Source organism: Anopheles gambiae, chromosome 2 (assembly GCF_943734735.2).
Source record: "Anopheles gambiae chromosome 2, idAnoGambNW_F1_1, whole genome shotgun sequence".
In the NCBI taxonomy this organism is placed as follows: Eukaryota; Metazoa; Arthropoda; class Insecta; order Diptera; family Culicidae; genus Anopheles; species Anopheles gambiae.
Window position 1 is genome coordinate 86226129 of NC_064601.1, and position 22319 is coordinate 86248447.

General features: G+C 49.1%; 4 protein-coding genes across 6 annotated transcripts; 2 read left to right on the plus strand and 2 right to left on the minus strand.

The window, feature by feature from the left end:
- Window positions 1–21: 21 nt before the first annotated feature.
- LOC1276259 (gamma-tubulin complex component 2 homolog) lies at window positions 22–4438 on the minus strand. Of its 3 annotated transcripts, XM_061649488.1 has the most exons (7): window positions 4048–4413; window positions 3754–3903; window positions 1578–3684; window positions 1363–1506; window positions 862–954; window positions 329–480; window positions 22–243 (listed from the first exon to the last, which is right to left on the minus strand). In XM_061649488.1, the coding sequence occupies exons 1-7, from the start codon at window positions 4101–4103 to the stop codon at window positions 201–203; spliced, it is 2745 nt and encodes a 914-aa protein (XP_061505472.1). In that variant the 5' UTR covers window positions 4104–4413; the 3' UTR covers window positions 22–200. The 3 variants fall into 3 exon arrangements, with proteins under 3 accessions (XP_061505472.1, XP_061505474.1, XP_061505473.1); XM_061649490.1 differs by lacking the exon at window positions 862–954 and having other exon boundaries at window positions 4048–4438; XM_061649489.1 differs by lacking the exon at window positions 862–954 and having other exon boundaries at window positions 22–480; window positions 4048–4415.
- Window positions 4439–6421: 1983 nt separating this feature from the next.
- On the plus strand, window positions 6422–10416 carry LOC1276262 (aspartate--tRNA ligase, cytoplasmic). The gene is made up of 6 exons (XM_061649492.1): window positions 6422–6561; window positions 7149–7763; window positions 8212–8337; window positions 8470–9214; window positions 9298–9532; window positions 9615–10416. The coding sequence occupies exons 3-6, from the start codon at window positions 8233–8235 to the stop codon at window positions 10159–10161; spliced, it is 1632 nt and encodes a 543-aa protein (XP_061505476.1). The 5' UTR covers window positions 6422–6561; window positions 7149–7763; window positions 8212–8232; the 3' UTR covers window positions 10162–10416.
- Window positions 10417–10570: 154 nt separating this feature from the next.
- Window positions 10571–20428, plus strand: LOC5666853 (WD repeat, SAM and U-box domain-containing protein 1). Its single transcript, XM_001688631.2, has 8 exons — window positions 10571–11407; window positions 12767–12881; window positions 18640–18839; window positions 18906–19027; window positions 19091–19180; window positions 19264–19501; window positions 19597–19928; window positions 20032–20428. Exons 1-8 carry the CDS (start codon window positions 11304–11306, stop codon window positions 20214–20216), a joined length of 1386 nt encoding a protein of 461 aa, XP_001688683.1. The 5' UTR covers window positions 10571–11303; the 3' UTR covers window positions 20217–20428.
- Window positions 12708–15467, minus strand: LOC1276265 (anaphase-promoting complex subunit 5). The gene has a single exon (XM_061649491.1). It carries the CDS (start codon window positions 15209–15211, stop codon window positions 12914–12916), a length of 2298 nt encoding a protein of 765 aa, XP_061505475.1. The 5' UTR covers window positions 15212–15467; the 3' UTR covers window positions 12708–12913.
- Window positions 20429–22319: the final 1891 nt, after the last annotated feature.

Sequence of the window (22319 nt, forward strand, 5' to 3'; positions counted from 1 at the left end):
ACAGAATTTGAATGCAACGGCTTTTTAACAAAAAATATTAATTTTATGCATACTCTAACGGAAATAAGGAAAGGTGCTTTACACGGGCGGCTGTGTTGGGTGCTGGACAGAGTTTGGCAAGCGGGGATGCTTTTTTTTTTAAAGAGTTGTACTTTTTTTCCTCCTTCCTTTTTGCTCACAAATGGTGGGTTACCTTTCCTCTAGTTTTCGTTCGTCTCACTGTAGTACGAGTTGAAGTTGATTCTGTTGGTGAATGGGGTTACACAGAGTGTTAATAAAAAACAGGTCCAAATTCTTCATCTCACATCCGCTGATCGTTTCTACTTGCCGGTAAATGAGGTTGATAAAACGTTCTGAGGTGCTTAACGTCGCAACGTCGGCAATCTTGCGCAGCAGCGTCATGAGCTGGTCGGTAAAATCGTGACGAAATTGTTCCACCCGCTCCGAGAACGTTTCCGTCGGTGCCATGGTAGTTGCGGTCTGCGAGAAGATGCAAAAGTTTATATTAGTATAATAAAAGGCACGGTTAAGATGAAGCGCCAGTATGATCCACATCAAGTGAAGGGTGAGCTGCTGGGCTGAAGAATCTACATTTTTTTAGCTTTTTGTTGCCAAAACATCCTCAAAAACCAAACATATGTTCAGAGGACAGTGATGATTTGTTTGGAAAAATTCAAAAAAAATCTCATATCCTTCAATTTGCGTGTCGGCGACTATTATTTCGCGTGAAAGAGAGGGTTAGCAACTGTATGAGGCGCGGCGATGCGTTCATGCGTTGGTTAGTATTTTGTCGTTTGTGGGGTGGAGAGTTTTCGCTACGATTGCGCTACACGTATCGGTTAACACCATTTCTATCTGTACCTGTTCGTAATCGGATTCGGAAGACAGTGAGCAGTCGTCACCGGACGCGAGCATGCATGTTAGTTCTGCATCGACAAAATGGCGCTGTGATTCCTGTTTAATTTAGTATTAATTTGTTGCGCAAGTTTTGCGCAAGCAAACCAGGGCGAAACATAAATGCCACAAAAACAACCAACAACAAAACGTAACTCATACGCCAATGCACCGTGGGGAGCATAAATTAAGTAGCAAAAAAACGGAAGCAAAAACATCATCACGGAAAAAAATCATTTTAAATTGAAAAAAAGCATTCCAATCAAATGCAAAACAAACAAAATATCGAAAAAGAAAGTGCCATAAGGACGAAGGAGAAAAAGAGAACAAGAGGGAGAAAGAGAGAAGATTGAGAAAACATTTAGAAACATTCCATCCTCGAACACTGATCGTGAAGAAGAAAAAAAAACGTAATAATCCGCTCTGTGTACGAGTAACAATTAGTAAAATGGAACCGGTTCTACTTACCGCTAGAAAGTCACAAAATTTGATGCATATATTGCATAGATTGATGATCGGTTTCAGCAAATCGGGCTCGGTAAGCATGCAATTCTTCAAACATTGATCCAGAAAGTCCTGATGATAGTTCAGCACATCATCAATGTTTTTGACCTACAAACGGTTAGAATAGATAACGATTAAATATGACCCTTTAATTTAATGCAAACCCATCTCCATCCTACCTGTTTCATGTTTTGGTAAAAAATGTGCCAGTTCGGTTCGATCACCTCGATCATCATGTACGACTCGAAGCTCTGGATGGCGATCAGCATCTTCTGGCGCAGGGTAAACGCGGACCGGTACAGCTTGGCCGGGTTCGGCGCAAACTGGCGCGTCTCGTTGTTGGCGATCCACACCCGGCAAAGGATGCGCTCGACGTACTTCAGGTAGAAGAGCTGCCGGAAGATCATCTGGTACTTCGAGATGGTCCACAGGTTCAGCACGATTGACACCGGCCACTGCGCCTTGTAGGTGAAGGTAAAGCACTCGACACCCTTCAGCTGGGACGTGTCGCTCAGCGTGTCCACGAACGCGTCCTCGTTGTTGACGATTTTCGAGATCTGCGTCACGATGCCGTACGGTAGCAGCATCGTTTTCAGATCGTCGTGATACTCGTCGTACTTGGCGGACGACAGCCCCAGCGTCACGTCCAGCAGGTTGGCCAGCCGGATCGGGTGCAGCGTGTCCACGCTCTTGCGCAGATCCTCCTCGACCGCGTCCATGAACTCGGTAATGAAGTCACCCTGCTGCAGCAGAAAGTAGCGCTTGACGGACAGCAGCCGGCCCATCAGATCGTACTTGTTCATGATGAGATTCAGCAGCGAGGAGGAGGCGAAATTGTACGCCTCCTCAATCTCGTCCAGGTACGACTGGTCGAAATGTGCGTACTGCAGCCGTTTGACCGCGGTCGTGGTCCGGGCCGTCGCGCTCGACGCGTTGAGCAGATCGGTCGTCGTGGTGGCGCCGCCGCCGCCGCCGCCGTTCGCATTGCCCGGTTGAAACTCAGCCCCGCCGCACACGCGCACCACGTTCAGGTACTTGCCGGTGCGCAGTATGATGTCCGCGTGTTTGGCCAAAAAGCACGGCACCTTCTCGTTCCGGATGGTGTACTGCTTCTCCCAGTAGTCGACCAGCTCGTTCTCGGTCAGCTCCATCGAGCTGTGGTCGATGAAAAACTCCTGCTGCGGATCGTTAATGACGCCCCGGTAGATCCACAGTTCCAGCATCTCCATGAACGGCGCCGCGGCCGACTCGACCAGATGCACCAGCACCTTCTGCGCGTGGTTCGTCCCGCTCTTGGCCGTGATGCGGTCGTGCAGCAGCGACAGCACCTGACCGCCCCGGGCATTGCTGCGCCGGATCTCGGACACCGTCGCCGCCAGCTCCTCCATCGTCGGGTAGACGGGCTTCAGGAACTGGATCAGCCGCTGCAGGCTGAGCCCCCGGCGGCACCGCAAATCGTCCAGCTGCGCGATCGACAGGTAGTAGTCGGTCATGATCGTTTTCAGCACGGAGCGGAGGGCCTGCAGCACGACGCCACCCTCGGTCACGCTCGCGCCCTCGATGAACGACTGCACGGCGGAGTAGTTGGCGGCCAGCGGCAACACCTCCACCACCATATCGCGGCACGATTCGGTCAGCTGGTTGGAGAGCTGAAACTCCACCGCCAGCGCACCGTCCGGATCGAGCGTGGTGGCCCCCTTGCGGGGCGTAATCAGCGTACCCTTGATGCCGATCAGACAGTTCAGCACCTCCTTCAGCACGATCGGTTCCTGGGACGCGACCGGGATGGCGGCCACGTTCGCTTTGCTCTGCAGCGGGTAGAGCTCGTCGTAGTTGAAGTTCCACGACACGATCGGTGCCTTGCGGTGCGAAAACTCAAACCCTGCCGGACGGCTCAGCGACGGATAGTTGTGGTGATGATGCGCCGCCATCATACTGCCCGGCGGAAGCGATGTCGAGGACGATAGCCGGTTGCTCGCCGGATTGGACGTGGCCTGCACAAGCTTCTCCTTTATTTCCTGCACATTTTCCGGCGTTACCTGGTCGGGGATGATGCGGGTGGAGGAGAGGGGCGGACTTTCAAACAGCGATACGCGTTTGTGCACCGGTTCCGAGCTGACGGTCGGCACGGCCGTGCCCGACGTGTCCGACTTTATCGAATGTTCCTGCGCCGCGACGGTGGCAGCGGCGGAGGCGACATTGGCGGCAGCCTTTTCCGCGTGAGCCGTTTTTAAATCGTTCGCAAATCGGTTCAGCACCATCACCAGGGCGGGATATGACTCTTTCCTGCAAGGTTAACCAAGCGGCGGGTTAGTTGGGACCATCCACGCACTGGCGGCGGCTCGGCATACGTACGTATTAGCAGGTGCGTACATGTCCACGTACTTGCTCCCGTTAGGGAAGGGTTTGAAGAGTTGCGCCAAAAGCGTGGCCAGTCGCTTGTTGCTGTATTTGCCATCGCGATTGAGGAATATGGTCACTATGTTGTCCGTAGTGTAGGTGAGGCTGTAAAGAAACCGGTACGAACGTGAAAAGCGCCAGCTGGTCTATTGTTTGTTCCTCCATCCGCGCGTGTTGTTTATCCGCTGCCTTCACTTGAGCATCACCACGGAACGGGGGGGTTGTTCGCGTTCGGAGAAATCAACTTACCCCGATTTTTTGACTAGTTCAGCAAGCAGCTTCTTGGCCACGATTTCTGTAGACATCACAGTGCGTACGCCAACGCTCGGCAAGTTCCGGGGTGTGAGGAGTTTTTGTGAAAATTAAGCGCCGCGACGATGAAACCGCGGAGCGTTCGCAGGAAAATTTACCAACAACAACAGGACTGGCGCACTGACAACATAGAACGCCGTTGGCCGTTTACCATCGGAATGTCAAACGGTTTTACTTTATTTGGGAAGGGAACTTGAGGTATAAATCCTATTTTTTGAAGTGATGCGTTGAATTATACGGGAGGAAAAAGGCAGCTTTGTACAGTTTTTCCTTTTTTTCTGGAGAGTGCTTTTCTTGGCATAGAATTTGATTCAAAATTTCGTCGGCAGCTTTGAAGCATTTGCATCAGCCCTGACACTGACAGGACGGTAACAATTCCCAATGAACAAAATTCTCCCAAATGACAAAAATGCGGTGGGTCGTAAATAAAAAATGACCATCAGCTAGCCTACAACGTTGTTTCGCAAATTGTTTGGAAGTATCTGAACACGCAATACTGTTCGGAGTGTTTTAGTGGATGCACTATCCACAAATTTGTCGAATTACGAAACCTCTGCCCTGCGATTTTTTTTTTTTGATTTGTCGAAACCTGTAAATTTTATAATTTTTATATGAATATGAGGCCAAAAATACACGGACCGGAATTTCGCGGCCACGGAATTCCGCATGCTGAAAATGTATGGATATGACAGTTCGGGAAAGTTGCCGTTGACACTTTGTACATAGGTTTGACAGCAGGCGGAATTCTGTGGCCGCGAAATTCCGATCCGTGTATTTTCGTGACATTTCTTGGGCCATTATCCGTGGAAATCGATTAACCGGCATCCGCCCGGTCCCGACCCAAGCGCCACAGATTAAGCTTAAACGACTGGAAAATTGAATATCCATAGAAAAAATGAAAGCTCCACAGCTTCAATAGTTTGATCCCCAAATAGCCAGAATTGCTTAAGCAGCTCATTTTGGCACGCTAAAGATCGCTGCTCTAATTCGCCTTTTGCAGTAGATAAACAGCATCAAAGTTCCAGGCGGTCCTTCTAAATAGCGCCTAAGCAGCTTCCTTAGGCCAGGGTGCCGGGGAATATTTTTCATTGTGTTTTATTTTCAAGCAAGCGTCATCGATGAAATAAACAACAGAATTTGTTTTGTTTGTGTACATGTGTATATTTTTCAATCCTTAATATTCATAAATTACACGAAACGTATCACAATTTACTGTACAATCACAATTACTTCCTTCAAAATCCCTTCTTCAAAGAACTAATCTAACTTTTACAGCAGCAATGAGATGATTGGCGGCGTCTGTCTTTTACACTTTGACAAGACCCACCTTGTACCGATGTCATGCATTAAAAAGCTATGAAGTTCCACCAAGTTCGGTACACGTTCTTAACAAGCCTTCAAGTTCCATCATGAACCCTACGCATAGTGCTAATCAGCCGCAAAGTTCCAAAGAGTACCATGTGCCTGTTAATAAGCTCCATAGTTCCGCAAAGTACCGTCTATCTCTTAATCAGCCACAAAGTACGACATCGGAACGATTTTTCGTTAAACAGCCCTAAATCAGCTATAAAGTACGAGCTGGCTATTTGGGATCAATAGATGGCGTTATTAAAACTGATTATTATATTGCTATCCTTTTCTTGCAATGTGTTTCGACAAGTTTCATCTTATCATGACCTATATAGCCTTCTAACTTTCCGAGCAAAAATCTATATGAATGGTCGCGTGGTCAGATACGTGGGTATCAACACCAACGACCATTACTCAAATCTCACTTGCTTCAGTGCTGGTGGTTTCCATTGGAGTTTAGTATTTAAACAATCGTATCGCCGTTCTAGTTCTAGCGATGCATAACTTCAATGCGAAACCATACAACAGTACAGAGGAAATGAGAAAGCTCTCCTCCAAGCGAGGAAGCTCAACTGCTTGAGTATCCCTCAAACAGATGGCGCCACCAGCTTTTTTTTTTGCTATTTTTAGAATGCATAAGTCGTTTGCCGTCTGCTAAACGAAGTCTTTCTATATTCCGTTTAGGTAGAGAGCTTGAGTCGTTTAGAAGCCGTTTAGTGGTCGTTTAGTGGATTTGTGGCACTTGGAGAGCTGCCCGGATAATCGACGTTCTACTGTATCTTAATATCCCTTTTAGACTTGTAGCGACCAGAGCGCCATCTAGTGCGTACACCTAGAACTACCGACCAAAAATGTTTAACGGGCTAGTTAGGCAGGGACTGCACACAAAGCTAGTGTAGGACAAACAGTGGCAGCATGCTTCATCGCAGCTATAAAAACGGTGGCCTGCTCCATACACTTTCTCTCTCGTCCTAAACGTTTCAAAACCGACACGCGCATATCCGTCCGGCTTAACCAATACACTCTCTTCTCCAACAACTCTCAACCGAGTAACAACTATTTTCACATCTCTACCGAATTCACCGTTCCGCGGCTTCCCAAGTGCCACCAATCCACTAAACGACCACTAAACGGGTTCTAAACGACTCAAGTTCTCTACCTAAACGGAATATAGAAAGACTTCGTTTAGCAGACGGCAAACGACTCATGCATTCTAAAAATAGCGAAAAAGCTGGTGGCGTTCTCTGTTGGTGGGATACCCCAACCAGTTGAGCTTCATCGCTTGGAGGAGAGCTTTCTCATTTTCTCTGTACTGTTGTATGGTTTCGCATTGAAGTTATGCATCGCTAGAACTAGAACGGCGATACGCTTGTTTAAATACTAAACTCCCACGGAAACCACCAGCACTGAAGGAAGTGAGATTTGAGTAATGGTCGTTGGTGTTGATACCCACGTATCTGACCACACGACCATTGATATAGATTTTTGCTCGTAAAGTTAGAAGACTATATAGGTCATGATAAGATGAAACTTGTCGACACACATTGCAAGAAAAGGATAGCAATATAATAATCAGTTTTAATACGCCATCTATTGATCAAACCAATGAAGCTGTGGAGCTTTCATTTTTTTTCTATGGATATTCAATTTTCCAGTCGTTTAAGCTTAATCTGTGGCGCTTGGGTTAGCGCTAGAAAAATTACGAATAAATCGAACTCTTGTGAAATGTAGTTCGCAAAGCGTGTTGCGTATTATTAAAAAAAGTAAAGACCACATTTTTGGCGCCCCTAAAGACTGAAAGCTTGAGATCTCGTTACACCCCATTTAGGTGTCGTTTAGTGGATCTGTGGTGCTTGGAAAAACATCATTTAGAAAAAAATGAATTTCGAATAAAGCCATTCGTCATATAAAACAATTTCCAGCCGATTACGACACCGAGGAGCTTCGGCTTCGGCTTCAGAGACTAGACGATTCCGAATCCTGCCGACGATTCCGAAATGTTCGGAGTCTTGCCATCTGCACTCATCACTACTCCGAACGATAGAAAATAAATGTCGGCTCTGCGCCATATAGTCGAATTTTGTCCATTGGGAATTGCCTCTCTCTTCTCCCACTCGCACCTAAACACTTCCACGAACGAGCCGAAACGTCAAACGACGTGGTGTGCTAGCCTCCCTTGAACTTGATGCAATTTTTCGTCCTCCTGCGCTCACCATTGGAAATGCGAGAGCATTGCGGCCGATTGTAATCAAAAAGTGTGTTTTTATAAGTTGTGTTTCCCTTCAAAGTGTTGTGTTTTGCAGGTGAGTTGTTAGAGTAGAACAATATTTATTAGTATACCCAGTGCACAGCGATTGCAAATCTCCACGAGGTTAAGTTTTGCGTAGGAAGCCGGGTGTTTTTTTTTTGTCTAGCTCTTCTAGTCTACAGCTTTCGAGTATCTCCCCAAAAAGCGATAAGCATGGGTGCACTCGTGGCCGCATGAAAGCGATAAGCGAGAAGAGAGGTTTTCTTAACAAGAATATTCTTAAGCAGAATACGCAGAGAAGGTGTGCGTGTATCACATTATGCAAGCTAGATTTAGGAGAGCCGTTCCGTGCCACTTCCTCATCAGACGGCAGAGTGACACACCGCATGACGACACACGAGTTCTATTCGCGTACTTCCTCTAATTGAGTGTACTTGATCGTTTTTTCCTCTCTCTTTTTTTTGGCAACCATCGGTATATTTATGAATCTTCACGCAACCTAGACGGTACTCTGAACAGAGACGATGGTGACCGAGACGATCAAGGAAGAGCCGGTTGGTGCCGGTGCGGAAGCGACATCGAAGAAGGCCGCGAAAAAGGCAGCCAAAGATGCGGAGAAGGCGGCAAAGGTAAGCAATCGTTGGCGGTGTTGGCTCACCTTGCTGGAAATGTTGCACCAGCATTGCATCATTGCCGGTTGATAGCGAGTGCGCATGTAATAATCTCAAACTCATTCTCCTCTCCCCTCTCTTCAATCACAGAAAGCGGAACATAAGGCAGCGGCAGCGGCTGCCGCAGGTACGGGGGGAGCGGTCGCTGACGACACCGGTGCCGACGGTGTCGACCAATCGGCAGGCCGGTATGGTACGATGCCGATGATACAGAGTGCCGAAAAGCGTGCCGAGCGAGTGTTTGTCAACGTGTTCGATCTGTCCCACTGCCAGAAGGATGCGCTGGTGTGGGTACGGGGCCGGGTGCACACGTCCCGCTGCAAGGGCAAACAGTGCTTCCTGGTGCTGCGCCAGCAGAGCAGCACCGTGCAGTGCCTGCTGGCCGTGAACGAGCAGGTGTCGAAGCAGATGGTCAAGTTCTCCGGCAGCATACCGCGCGAAAGCATCATCGATCTGAAGGCGAAGGTGGTGCCGGTGGAGCAGCGGATCGAATCGTGCACCGAGCAGACGCTCGAGCTGCACGTGCTGGAGCTGTTCCTGCTGTCGGCGGCCAAGGCGCAGCTGCCGCTACAGATCGAGGACGCGTCGCGGCCGGAAAAGTCGGACGATCCGGAAGCGCTCAAGATTCGCGTCAACCAGGACACGCGGCTGGACAATCGCGTGCTGGATCTGCGCACACCGGCCAACCAGGCCATCTTCCGGCTGGAGGCGGGCGTCTGCAAGCTGTTCCGCGACGTGCTGACGGCGAAGGGGTTCACCGAAATACACACGCCGAAGATCATTTCGGCGGCCAGCGAGGGAGGCGCGAACGTGTTTACGGTTAGCTATTTTAAAGGTACGTGTGTGCGTGCGCACCGTTTGTTTGTACGACTGTTTATAAAGTTATTAATAAGTTTATTTTTGTGGTAAATTTCACAGATTCCGCTTACTTGGCCCAGTCGCCACAGCTATACAAACAGATGGCGATCGCTGCCGACTTCGACAAGGTGTTTACGGTGGGGGCCGTGTTCCGGGCGGAAGATTCCAACACTCACCGGCACTTGACCGAGTTCGTCGGGCTAGATCTGGAGATGGCGTTCAAGTACCACTACCACGAAGTGCTCGACACGATCGGCAACACGTTCACGGAAATGTTTAAAGGATTACGCGACCAGTACGTGTAGCAAGCGCGCGCCAAATGTTCCAACTGGCAGACCTGTTGACGCGTTAATCCGTTCTTTTCTTTTCTTTTGCAGCTACGCGAAAGAGATTGCCGCCGTCGGGCAGCAGTACAATGTGGAACCGTTCAAGTTCCTGGAGCCGCCGCTGAAGCTCGAGTTCGCGCAGGCCGTCGCGATGCTGCGCGAGGCGGGCGTGCAGATGGACGACGAGGAGGACCTGTCCACGCCGAGCGAGAAGCTGCTCGGCCGGCTGGTGAAGGCCAAGTACGACACCGACTTCTACATCCTGGACAAGTTCCCGCTGGCGGTGCGCCCGTTCTACACGATGCCGGATCCGGCGAACGCGAAGTACTCCAACTCGTACGACATGTTTATGCGCGGGGAGGAAATACTGTCCGGCGCGCAGCGAATACACGATCCCGAGTATCTGATCGAGCGGGCCAAGCTGCACGGTATCGATCTGTCGAAGATTGCCGCGTACATCGACGCATTCCGGTACGGGTGTCCGCCGCACGCCGGCGGCGGCATCGGCATGGAGCGGGTCGTGATGCTCTACCTCGGGCTGGACAACATCCGCAAAACGTCCATGTTCCCGCGCGACCCGAAACGATTAACACCCTAAGGTGGTGGTGGTTAGTCGTCGTCGTCGTCGACAAAAGCGCACACATTCGGCAGTGCAAAGAGAATTGGAAAGCCCCGTTTGCTGTTACTTAAAAGACAGACACAAAAAAACGCGCCCGAGGGTGGATTGGCTTGGATAAGAATATCGAAAACGACTGATTGGCAAAACACGCAAACAATGCAACCACGAATGCTAAGGAATAAAAAAAGGAACAGGAGGCAATAAACCTGCACCAATAACTTACACAGCCTTAAATGAAGAAGTTGGTTCGCTGAAGTAAGTGCCTCCCCTAGAAGGGATGAAAGTTCGAAAACAACAACAATCCGAAAGCACAGCAGCGCATGCTTTGTTTTGAAAGTAATCAGCCACTGGGTTACTAACATCAACATAGTCCGCATGGCTGTGTTGGTGGGCAGTAGTGCAGTACAGCTAGCCATGTACGTACATGCGCCGTCCGCATGCTTATGTACCCCGCATGGTGCATTAAAGGACGCCAAACAACAGGTGCTCATTACCCCCCCCCCCCCCCTCCCTCCCTTACACACCTAAGTACGGGAAGGGGGCCATGGGAAATCTGTAGTTTAGTATTAGTCCATAGGCATGCGTATGTGTGTGTAGCTACACATAGAATGACAAGCATCAACCCGCACACTAAGGCAAACTCCAGCTAACACCAATCAAATGTGTGTTTGTGTGTTGGGGGTTTTGGGGTGTAGCACGATAAGGGTTTTGGATGGGGAGTGGTGAAGCTTAATCAAAACAAAAACCCTTCTGGGAGAAAGGATGTACCATATCGTCGTCCTCACGGCATAACCGGTCGCGTGCTCATGCGAACCGGATGTTTCACTCAGTTATTAGGAGATTGTGTCAATCGTGAGCCAAGAGTGCATACATTACGACAAGGTGTCACTGTTACTTATGGCTGTGGGTGTTTGGCTGTGTTTTTTGTGCTGCTAGTGTGCCCTTTTTTTCTTCTAGTGATGTGATAAGATAGGCAAGAGCATAGCAAGTGTAGAGCAACAACACTCCAATTAGCAACAGCTCTCTTACAGCTCGACAAGCAGTAGATAGAAGAAATTTCGTGTGCCAATAAGTGTGTAATAATCTATCGTACTATTTTATCTACACTTCCTGCCTGTGCGATGAGTGCGGCCAAGACGACCATTCTTCAAAAATTAACTGCTCACACGAGCGACGTGACGTCGCTCGATTTCTACGGTAATGCGCTGCTGGTGACAGGGTCAAGGTAAGACGCCGCCGGATCGATCATTATGCATTAGGGTGCAATTATTTTTACCATTTCCCCCTGTTCCTAACCTGACCCCTATGCCCTTCCAACGTCTCCCATGACTCCCATGCTAATGAATGCTCGAAAAATATGGCACCGCTCGCTCACACACTCATATGCCATTCGTGTATCAATGATGCACCGAGGATCGATCGGCTGTTCTCATCGACTTCGGGGTTTAATTATTCATCATTTGCTTTCAAACCGTTAGAATCGATATTTTTGCCATTTTTCCCGCCAATCCATGCCAACCCACCCCACCACCCGGGAAGATGGTGCAGGTGGTAATGAGGTAAGGTGTGCACTGGACACCTGGCCGCCTTTGTTTCGACTGTTTGCTTAACACAGTAGGCTGGGAATGCTTTCTGCAAAATAATGTAGAAGAAAGATGTCACAAATGAAAACAAATCAAGGAAAAAATGGATTTAATAATTTCTTTTAGCTTAATTGCTGTGTAAAAAGTTTAAAATAACATTATCGAGCGAATCAACTTCAATGTGTTTCCAATTGTCATGCACACACCCGATAACCATCTCGAAAGGTCCGAGCTTTTACCGGTGATGATGAGTTATGGCATCGGTTGGCACACATTAGGTTCATTACCGTCACCACCATGCTGTCCTCCTTCCCACTGTGTCGTCTGTATTAGTGATGTGCTCTTTGGAGCCCACCCAGGACTCCGATCTGACTCTGGCTATTATTAGTCCGATTTCGACTTCATCAAAATCTGAACCACTAGTTCCACCCCGAGTTCCACCCCGGAGTCGTTCGGAGTCGCCCGGAGTCGCCTGGAGTCGTTCGGAGTCGTCTGGAGTCGTTCGGAGTTGGCCGGAGTCGTCTGCAGTCGTCTGGAGTCGGCCGTAGTCGACCAGAGTCGGGGTCATTCGGAGTCGTCCAAAGTCGTTCAGAGTCGGCCTGAGTCAACAGGAGCCGTCCGGTGAAATGTGATTGTGATCAGGCATTTTGTTTTTTGTCTTTCAATTTGCGCGTGCACTTCGTATACAGGCCTTTGTTTGGAAGGCCGGCTCCGGACGACTTCGACTCCAACTGATTCCGGATGACTCCGAACGACTCCGAACGACTCAGGGCAACTTCGGGAGATTCCGCACGACTCCGGATAATGCTGGACGGACCTACCTTCCGGTGTCCATTTCCGAAATTATCGAAGTCGACTCCAGATGTTTACCAACTTTACCCATCACTAGTCTGTATGTGCTTGTGAGCTTTTCTGAGAAATAAGTGCCTTGGGACGACGCAATTGCTCGTGACTAATGCATTTTCGTTTTATTTAACTCTCTCTCTCTCCCCCCGATACAGTGACAAAACGGTGCGTGTGTGGCGTTGGGTGGCGGGTAGCGGCTACCGGGAAGAACCATTCTCGCCCCTGCTCGGCCACCGGTACGGAGTGACGAGTGTACGTGTGTCGCCGAAGGTAAGTAGCAACAAAATGCACGTGGCGGCGGTTCACAGGAACACATTTAGGTACTGGCGCTCCGTTGGGTACTGCTCCTCGAGCAGCCGGTACCGGTACGAGTACCGGTTGCGCTTCTCGACCTCACCGAGCTCGTGGTACGTCCGCGCCAGGTACACGTACACATCCTTTGCCTTGCTGTAGCATTCGAGCTTTTCGAACATTTCGACCGCTTCCTCGAACGTTGGCAGCATGGTCGTGAGTTGCTGCAGTTGTGCCGTGGCGGCGGCCTCCTCCCAAGCCTCCTCCCCATCTGTCGCCCCGTGTCGCTCCATCTCGACGAGCGTACGGGCAAACAGGAACAGTGCACGGGCCCGATCGTACAGCGGCCCGTTGGCAAGGATCGTCTCCAGGCCGGCTTTCAGTGCAGCGAACGCTTGTTTCGGTGCGTGCAGGTGCGTCAGCAGCAGGTACGCCTGGTGCAGATTCACCAGCGCCTCCTCGTACTGTAGGTGATACTTTTGGGCGTACATTTGGGCGACGTTCAGCTGGTTGAACGCTTTCGCCTGCCCGTTGTGGATGTGCACGTTGGCGGACAGTAGCAGCGCGCGGATGCGCATCAGCGGGGCCAGCGCTTCGTCCGCCAGCAGCTGGGCGAGGAATGTTTCCGCCGTGCCAAAGTCCTGCCTGCCCAGCGCGACGTGCGCGAACTGGAGCAGGGCCAGGTGCGGGTCGTACGAGTGCAGGTGCTGACATTCGGCGTTCGCTTCGGCAAACCGACCACGGTAGAGGGCCCGCAGCACGCTGACGTAATGGTCGGTTAGGTGCCAGTCGCGGGACTGCGGGTACCGCGGGAACCGTTGCTTGGCGTGCTGGAGCACTACGAGCGCGTGCCCAAACTCGCCCAGATGTGCCAGCCGTACGACCAGCGCACAGAGCACCTGGCAGATGCCGTTCCCGTTGTACGTTTTGTCGAGCGATTTCAGCTCGACGTTAAGCAGCAGCTGGGCGCAAAGTGATGCCTGCTCATGCTTGCCGTACACCGTCCAGAGTGCGGTCCGTTCCGCAATGCCAGTCGCGACCAGGTCCATCATCGAGCGCTGACAGTTGAGCAGATCGTTTACCATCAGCAGCCCGAACAGCTCCGATGGGCGGCGGCCCGCAATCGACCCTTGCCGCAGGTGGGACAGGATATGCAGCGAGGTGGCATGGAAGAGACTGCCGCTGGTGGTTTTGTCCGGCAGCGGCATACAGTGGCCCTCCAGGTGGGACAGCCAGGCGTGGGCCAGCTGCAAACAGGTCGGGTCGCCGTTTTCCTGCGCCAGCATGACGCACTCGCGCAAACAGGCCCGGGCCAGCCGCGGGTGCCCGAACTCGGCGTGCAGGATGGCCAGGTTCAGGCTGGAGTACTGGTAGTCCTTCCCTTCCGATGCGCCCGCCGAGGTGGCCGGCGGTGGTGCACCGGCCGACGGGGTGCGATCGAACACGCGCTGCAGCGCGTGCACCGCACCGAAGAACTCGCGCACCCGCACGTTGTTCATGTAGCTGAGAAAGTAGGCCTGCGAACAGTGCGGCCGGTCGTGGATGATTTCGTTCAGCCGCTTCTGCAGCTCCTTCGGCGGCAGTGCCTTCGCTTCGTTCTCCTTCAGCAGGGCGCTCTGCTGGGCGATGAACAGCTCCGACTGTTTGACCGACCACTTGGCCGAGTGCGATCCATGGTCGGAGGGTTCGATCGGGGTGTACTGGTTTGGCGGCGGCTGCCGGAAACTATCGCTGTCGGTGTAGTTCGCATCCGACCCCGGCTCGAGCCGGATCGCGTGCATGCCCTTGTCGTAGTACGCAATCGTGGCCAGGTACAGGTCCTTCATCTCGTGAAAGCTCATCCGGTCCATCGTGACGAACACTTTGCGCAGGTACAGGCCCACGATGCCGATCTGAAAGCTGGCCGTATTGTCCATGATGAGCTTGTCGATTTCATTGTACAGATCGAACATCACATCGATGCCGACCGTTTTTAGCAGCTTCATCAGCTTCTTAAACTCCTCCAGTTGCACCGGATGGACGCCGTACTCCGGGGAGAGCAGCAGCCCGTACAGCTCCTTGTACGGCAGGTCGGGGTACTGGATCAGCTTCAGCAGCAGCATGCAGAACCGCTTCCGGTCGCCCGCACTCACCTCGATCTGGTGCGGCTGCTCGGCGTGCGCCTGCCCGTCCGTGACCGTTTTCTTTAGCCGCAGGTACTCCTGGATCAGAAACACGACGATCATTTTGTGCGGCGTCAGTACGTCCATCTTGCCGGCGGTCTGGTTCGGCAGCCAGAAGCACACATTTTCCGAGTCTTTTTTGCTCATGTTGACACGGTGGAGGAGATGTGGTGTATTGCGCGTGATACAAAGGGGTTCTGCGAAGGTACAGAACTTTCTGGTGTGTTGATAATAGTTTCACTGAAACAGTTTACGGGCTAGAAGGTGTGCCCATCGGGTTAGAGCCATCGGGGACACGCCAATAAGCACGAAAAAAAAACGATAACAAAACCTCCCGGGCGGGTTGGAATGCGTACCGTTGCGTTGGAAACCGGCGTTTGTTTTGTGTTGTGACGTTTGGCGCGATTGCGCTTGACGGCAATGACAGCTGGTAAAGGGCTCTTGCAATACAGTCAGGTTAGGTCAGGCAAATTTGAATTTTGAAAGAATGGATTGGAAAAACTGATTTTGTTTATTCTTCTTTTAATTTTTTTTATGCATTCACGATTCTTTCAGCAAACGATTGCTCAAATATTGAAAACAAGCGGCGCTATTTGAATGGAGGCAAACAAGCAATAACGTGGCCTTAATCCAAATTGCATCTCACGGAGTTAAATTCACGTAGCGGAATTTGGGGCAAGTGTGCCATACGGGGCAAGAATGCCACCAAGCATTTTTCCTTGAAAACTTTAGTTTAATGATCAATTTTGTATACAGTTGGTTGTTTTCCAATGACTGGGTATACTGAGCCAAATTACATATAGATCAATCGATATTTCCCATTGTTTTGAACTGATTTATGTTGAGTTTCAAAATTGAGCAGAATATTATAATTTTTTAATCCAATCAAATACCCAAGTGCCACAAATCCACTAAACGACCACTAAACGGCTTCTAAACGACTCAAGTTCTCTACCTAAACGGAATATAGAAAGACTTCGTTTAGCAGACGGCAAACGACTAATGCATTCTAAAAATAGCAAAAAAGCTGGTGGCGCTCTCTGTTGGTGGGATACCCCAACCAGTGGAGCTTCATCGCTTGGAGGAGAGCTTTCTCATTTCCTCTGTACTGTTGTATGGTTTCGCATTGAAGTTATGCATCGCTAGAACCAGAACGGCGATACGATTGTTTAAATACTAAACTCCAACGGAAATCACCAGCACTGAAGCAAGTGAGATTCGAATAATGGTCGTTGGTGTTGATATCCACGTATCTGACCACACGACTATTTATATAGATTTTTGCTCAGAAAGTTAGAAGGCTATATAGGTCATAATAAGAAGAAACTTGTCGAAACACATTACAAGAAAAGGATAGCAATATAATGATTAGTTTTAATACGCCATCTATTGATCAAACCAATGAAGCTTTGGAGCTTTCATTTTTTTTCTATGGATATTCAATTTTCCAGTCGTTTAAGCTTAATCTGTGGCGCTTGGGTAAGCTCTCAAAAATCATGCGAACAATCAACCGAGAAAATATTTACACCACCGTATAGCTGAGAAAACGTGAAATTTTTTGTGGGGTTAGTTGAAAAAAACTTTCTTTTTGTCACTGAAAAATTCAATTTCAAAAAAGTTACAACTTTTGGGGCAAGTGTGCCATCTCTGTTTGGGGCAAGTGTGCCACCATCTTTCATAGGCGCGAGCTGTCAAAAATGTAAACATTGTTGTAGCATGCTGCGGAATGGTGCGCTATTGTGAGCGGATTCCACGCCAGAAAAACAGAACAGTAAGGCCGAAAATACACGGACCGGAATTTCGCGGCCGCGGAATTTCGATTGCTGAAAAATGTATGGATATGATAGTTCGGGAGAGTTGCCGTTGACACTTTGTATATGGGTTTGACAGCAGGCGGAATTCCGCGGCCGCGAAATTCCGGTCCGTGTATTTTTGGCCTAACAAACCATATTGTGGTACAGTTGGTGGTCAAAAAGGGTTCATTGGTGACTAAATACATGTAGGAATACATACACTAGTGGTACAAACGTAATTATTTCCTATTATCTAAGAAATACGGCTATTTTAACCAGGTGGCCGTCTTGCCCCATACGAGTGGCACTCTTGCCCCATAGCCCAAAAAACAACGTCTTTTTGGACCCTTTTTAAAACGCTTCAAAAACTGTTTTATTTGCACTTTTTTCAAGCGAAACTCATTTATAAGTGAGGAAATAGATGTAAAATGGTTATGAGATTTAAATCGGCTTTTGAAAAACACGTTTTAGTGAGTTATAACTTGAAATGCTTAAGGTGGCACACTTGCCCACATTCCGCTATAAATTAATTAATTTTAATTGTGTGCTAAACAAACTACTACCCAAGTACCACAATTCCACTAAACGACCACTAAACGGGTTCTAAACGGCTCAAGCTCTCAACCTAAAAGGAATCTAAAAAGGCTTCGTTTAGCAGACGGAAAACAACTGATGCATTCTAAAAACAGCAAAAAAAGCTGGTGGCGCCATCTGTTGGTTTCTTTGCGGAGCTTTCTTCGCTTTGAGAGCTTTTTCATTAGATTAGATATTAAGTTAGGCGAAACGTATTGTAAGAAAAAGGACAGCTAAATACTAACTTATCTGGCGCCACAACCGCATTGCGGTCTTGGCATGTCTCAGGAGTGTCAGAAACCGATAAATGCTGGGGTACATTGTCCGTACTCGCTAGATTAATTTCAATTTTCACTAGCGCATCTGGCGGCTGACTGAAGCATTTTGCCAAACAATTTGGAGCCGCTTCAGAAAATATGTTATTTTTCCATGTTTTTTACTTAAACTGGACACACTGCAACAGGGCTCTTTCTTTCGCCAGTTGGTAATTCTTTTTTAAGTTAAAACAAGCTTTTTTATGCTGTCTTATTAATTATTTTTTCGTTAGTAACGCTAAAAAATCCTTGTTACTTGTCGTGGGCTTTGACGAAAGAGTGACCTTGCATCTTTCGCTTAGCCTAGATCGAGATCCTTCGAGAATGCTTTACCCGATCAGTGGTAGACGTTGACCACACTAAACACTGTCTGTGTCGCCCTCTTTCGGGAATCATAAGAAATACAACATCGCCAGCGAATCGACCGTTAATAATAATTAACAGGACTGGAAAAGCTTTGTAATTGATAGGTAAATATGTTGTGAAAGTATTTCAGCCATTTTCGCATAAAAACGGTGAAAAAACTACTTAAATTTGAGATGACCATTCCCTCGATGACCAAAAAAAGGTTCCCCCAGCCGCCGCCAGATGTCCTAATGGAAATACAAATTACATTAGCGAGTACGGATAATGCACCCCGGCCTTAACGGCCTCGCGTCTTCGTCTGCCAATCCGTTATCCCGGCCATTAAAGCGGATGCCTCCACGCCATCCTGCCACCTCAATTTGGGCCTACCACGCTTCCTTTGTGCTTGTGGACGGCATATAAAGACTTTTCTTAGAAAGACTCGTTTTTACTATAGATATTTAATTTCATAATCCTTTAACCTTAATCTGTGGCGCTTTGGTATCTACTAAATATAACGGTTTTTTTTTGCGCGTCACTTTCTTCACAGGGAGCCGTGCTTGCATCCGCTTCCGTCGACGGTACAGTGATACTGTGGAATCTGAGCAATGGCCAAATTTCAAATGTGATCAATCAGGAGGGCGGCGAAGCGATCCGGGCCTGCATCTTCAGTCCGAACGGATCGACGATCGTCAGCTCGGACGACAGTGGTTCGATTTGCATCTGGGGGCAGGATAAAAGCCTAAAGGGGTACGGTTTTGTATGGCGATTATTTTGGTCGTGCTTTTCTAACTGACATTCTCTCTCGTTTTCCAGCCATGTAAAGGTACACGATGAGGCCGTTCATACGATGGCGTTTTCAAGCGACTCGGACATCCTGCTGACCGCATGCACGTTGGGCAATGTGAGACTGTATGCTGTTGAGAATGATTTTGCTGGTACGTTCACTGCAGGTCATGGCGTTGTGCATTTATCAATAAATTGTGTCTCTTTCTTCGCAGGCGATCTCTCGTCGGCAGACTGTTCGATCGATGCCGCACATGATATGGGAGTGCTGTCGGCGGATTTTTGCAAAATTGTCCACACGGATCGTAAGTGCCCTTGCTAAAGCCATAGTTTTAAGGTCACAATTGCAATTTACCTCTTCTTCTCTCCCCTCGCCACTACCGATCAGCAACCGACAAATGTTCGCTAATTTACACGGTCGCTACGTGCGGCACGGACCATTACATCAAAATCTGGAGAATCTTCTTTATGCCAAGCAACATCGACCGAAGTCGCCGATCGCGGCTCATTCCCACCAGCCCCCAGGAACACTTTGCCGGCCAGTCGACCATCTACAGTACCGAGGTGATGAATGCTAGCTGCGTGCAAACCATCTCGGCCCACGGTAGCTCCGTCACCTGCGTACGGTAAGACCCGTTCGAGCGGTTAGGCACTGAAAGGATTTTCCTACAATGGGGGCGCTGTTTCTTTTTTTTTTGCTGCGGGTTTTGGGTTGCTGTAGGTTCAATCCAACCGGGACGCTGCTATTTTCCTGCAGCCTGGACAAGACGATCAAAATCTGGAACCAGCAGGGCACGTGCCTCAAGACCCTGTCGGAACACCTGCGGTACGTCAACTGTTTGGCAATCAATAGCGATTCGACGGTGATCGCTTCCGGGTCGAACGATCGCACGATCGTGGTGTGGGATTTGACCAGCCGGCTAAGCGTCGGCTCGCACATAACCGGCATACGCTCGCTGCTGTTCTCGTTGGCGGTGAAGACGTCCGAGATACCGCTCGAGTTTATCTGTCCGATCACGCACGAGCTGATGAAGGATCCGGTCTACGCGGAAGGTAGAGTTTTGGGGGGAGTTTTCTTTGAAAGGGCATTTTTTTCTCTACAATATTGGAATATTAATATAAAGTTTCTTTATTGTTCACTTTCCCCACATCTCAGACGGGTTCACGTACGAACGGTCCGCAATTAGGGAATGGTTTTCCCGCGAGAAAGCCGTCTCGCCAATGACCAACCTGGAACTGTCGACAGACGAGCTGGTGGAAAATGGCAAACTGAAGCAGCAGATCGAGGACTACATGCGGTCGCTCGACGTCGAATCGGGAGCCGGGATGAACAATTCCTAAATCATCGTACCAACACCAACCAACAGTCATACCAACACCAGCATTTTAGCATTTGTGCCTTAGCTATATAATCATTTCCAGTTTTGCTAAACAAAGAGAGGTTGTAAAAACACGTGACCCACACACGTTTGCTGTTGTAATGTAATTTTTATTGTAAAATTTCTCGTTTTTTGCTACATAAAAATGTTACCATCATCGATTGCACACTGCAACACATTGTGTGTTGTTTTTTTTTTCTTCTAATGGTTAAAAAGGCAGCAATCGATAAAGCACTTGCAGTACAGTTGTCCTCCCGCTTTCTCTCTGTGTGCCCCTCGTAAGGGGGCGATCCAGTGCCGGTGTTGTGCGATAAGATGTGCGATAGTGCGACTACTCTCGATACCTATTGCGCCACGTTAACACATCTAGCGATCCAGCAAACGCACGTATGCCGCTCCTGTTCTGATCACCTCGGAACACCTGATGGGTTCCCCGCTCTCTCTCTCTCTTTCCCGCCATGTTCCAACTGCTACGACGTGCTAAATCATTGTACTTTCGTGCCGGTATTAGAGGCAAACAACTGCAACCACACACGCCTGATAAGAGACTTTCTGCCGCCCCTGCATCCCCCATCCCACCGTTCCATCCTATTTTGTAGTCTCTCTCTCACTCTCTCTCTCTCTCTCTCTCTCTCTCTCTCTCTCTCTCACTCTCTCTCTCTCTCTCTCTTTTTGCCATACAATCAACTCACATTGTAATACCTCTCCCCGGGGGTACCCTCACGTCGTAACGAGAGTGTGTGTGGTTGAAATAAATGATATTTTAAGTGCCTACAAACTTGTTGAACTAAACGAGTCAGGGAAAAAAATGAATTTATTGTTGTTTGCTGTGTTTTTTTTCTTTTCTTTTTCTTCTTCTTGCTGCCCGGTACACGTGGGAAGGAAAGTCACAGTAATGGCCGATCGTATACCTACACAATAATTGGAGAGCACGAGAGCGTGTGTGTTGTCATTTTGGGAGAAATAAAATTAAGGTCATCATTAAGCTGCATTATCATTAGTCCACCCGATATTTAGGAAATAGATTTTTATCGAATTTGAGGTGCAATAAATGCGGCATTCTTCTTCTGCGTCATATAGCGGTCACATGGCATGGTCCATCAATGCGAGAGATGAAGACGACCCTCCCCCCCTCCCCTTTAATGACGCAACGTTGACACCTCCGGCACGTTGCACGTTGAATATCGAATTGTACATAAAGAGAGCAATTCCATGACAGTGAATTATATCCCTACTGTCGACGGATAGCTCTCTTTATTTTCATATTCGATTGCGATCCTGGTACGATCGAACTTGGCAACCATCACCACCACCGAGAAGAGAGCTACTGCGTACAGGTGTCTGCCCAATGCGTACAATGAGCTATTGATCGCTTACATCATCGCACGTTTGGGATGTGATCCCGTAGCCCTTTCCTGTACCGTACTCTGTACCGCCTTTTCAACCCCGCAGAAAACGTGGCCGCCCCCAGGTTGTTCTTAATGGCAACCTATCCGAACGACCGATGCGCAAACCGTACTGTTAATACACAAACAAGATCGGTCACGGACCCTCTTCTCAGTCCACTCAGTTGCGTGCACGTGAAGCTGATGCGTTGCGGGTCCATCCGCCCGTCCGTGTGTCCGGATCGATGAGCAAAAGATGGGCTTGCTGGGCTAATATTTACCTAAAAAAAACAAAACAGAACCCCCTTTGCCACGGCAGCCACAAACTGTACACACATACGGGTGCACGCACACAGTCACACAAACACGCACACACACACGCGCGCACACATACAGTCACTTTGGTGTCACAACGAAACCAGCTTGCTCCCGACGCCAAACGATCGCTACTGACCGGTTGGTTGGCTGGTTGGATGTGGTGACATGACCACCGCTGCTTCCCTTGCACGGACAGATCCAACGACGACGACGTAGGCACTCTAGGTGACATCGTCCCACCCCGCAGAGCAATGTGACTTCGACCACGTTTCGACACGAAATGAGCTGACGTGCCGGTGCGATAGCTTCCTATAGCCTTCCGAAAGCGGGACCCTGCTGCTCTGCACACAAAACCACCCCGT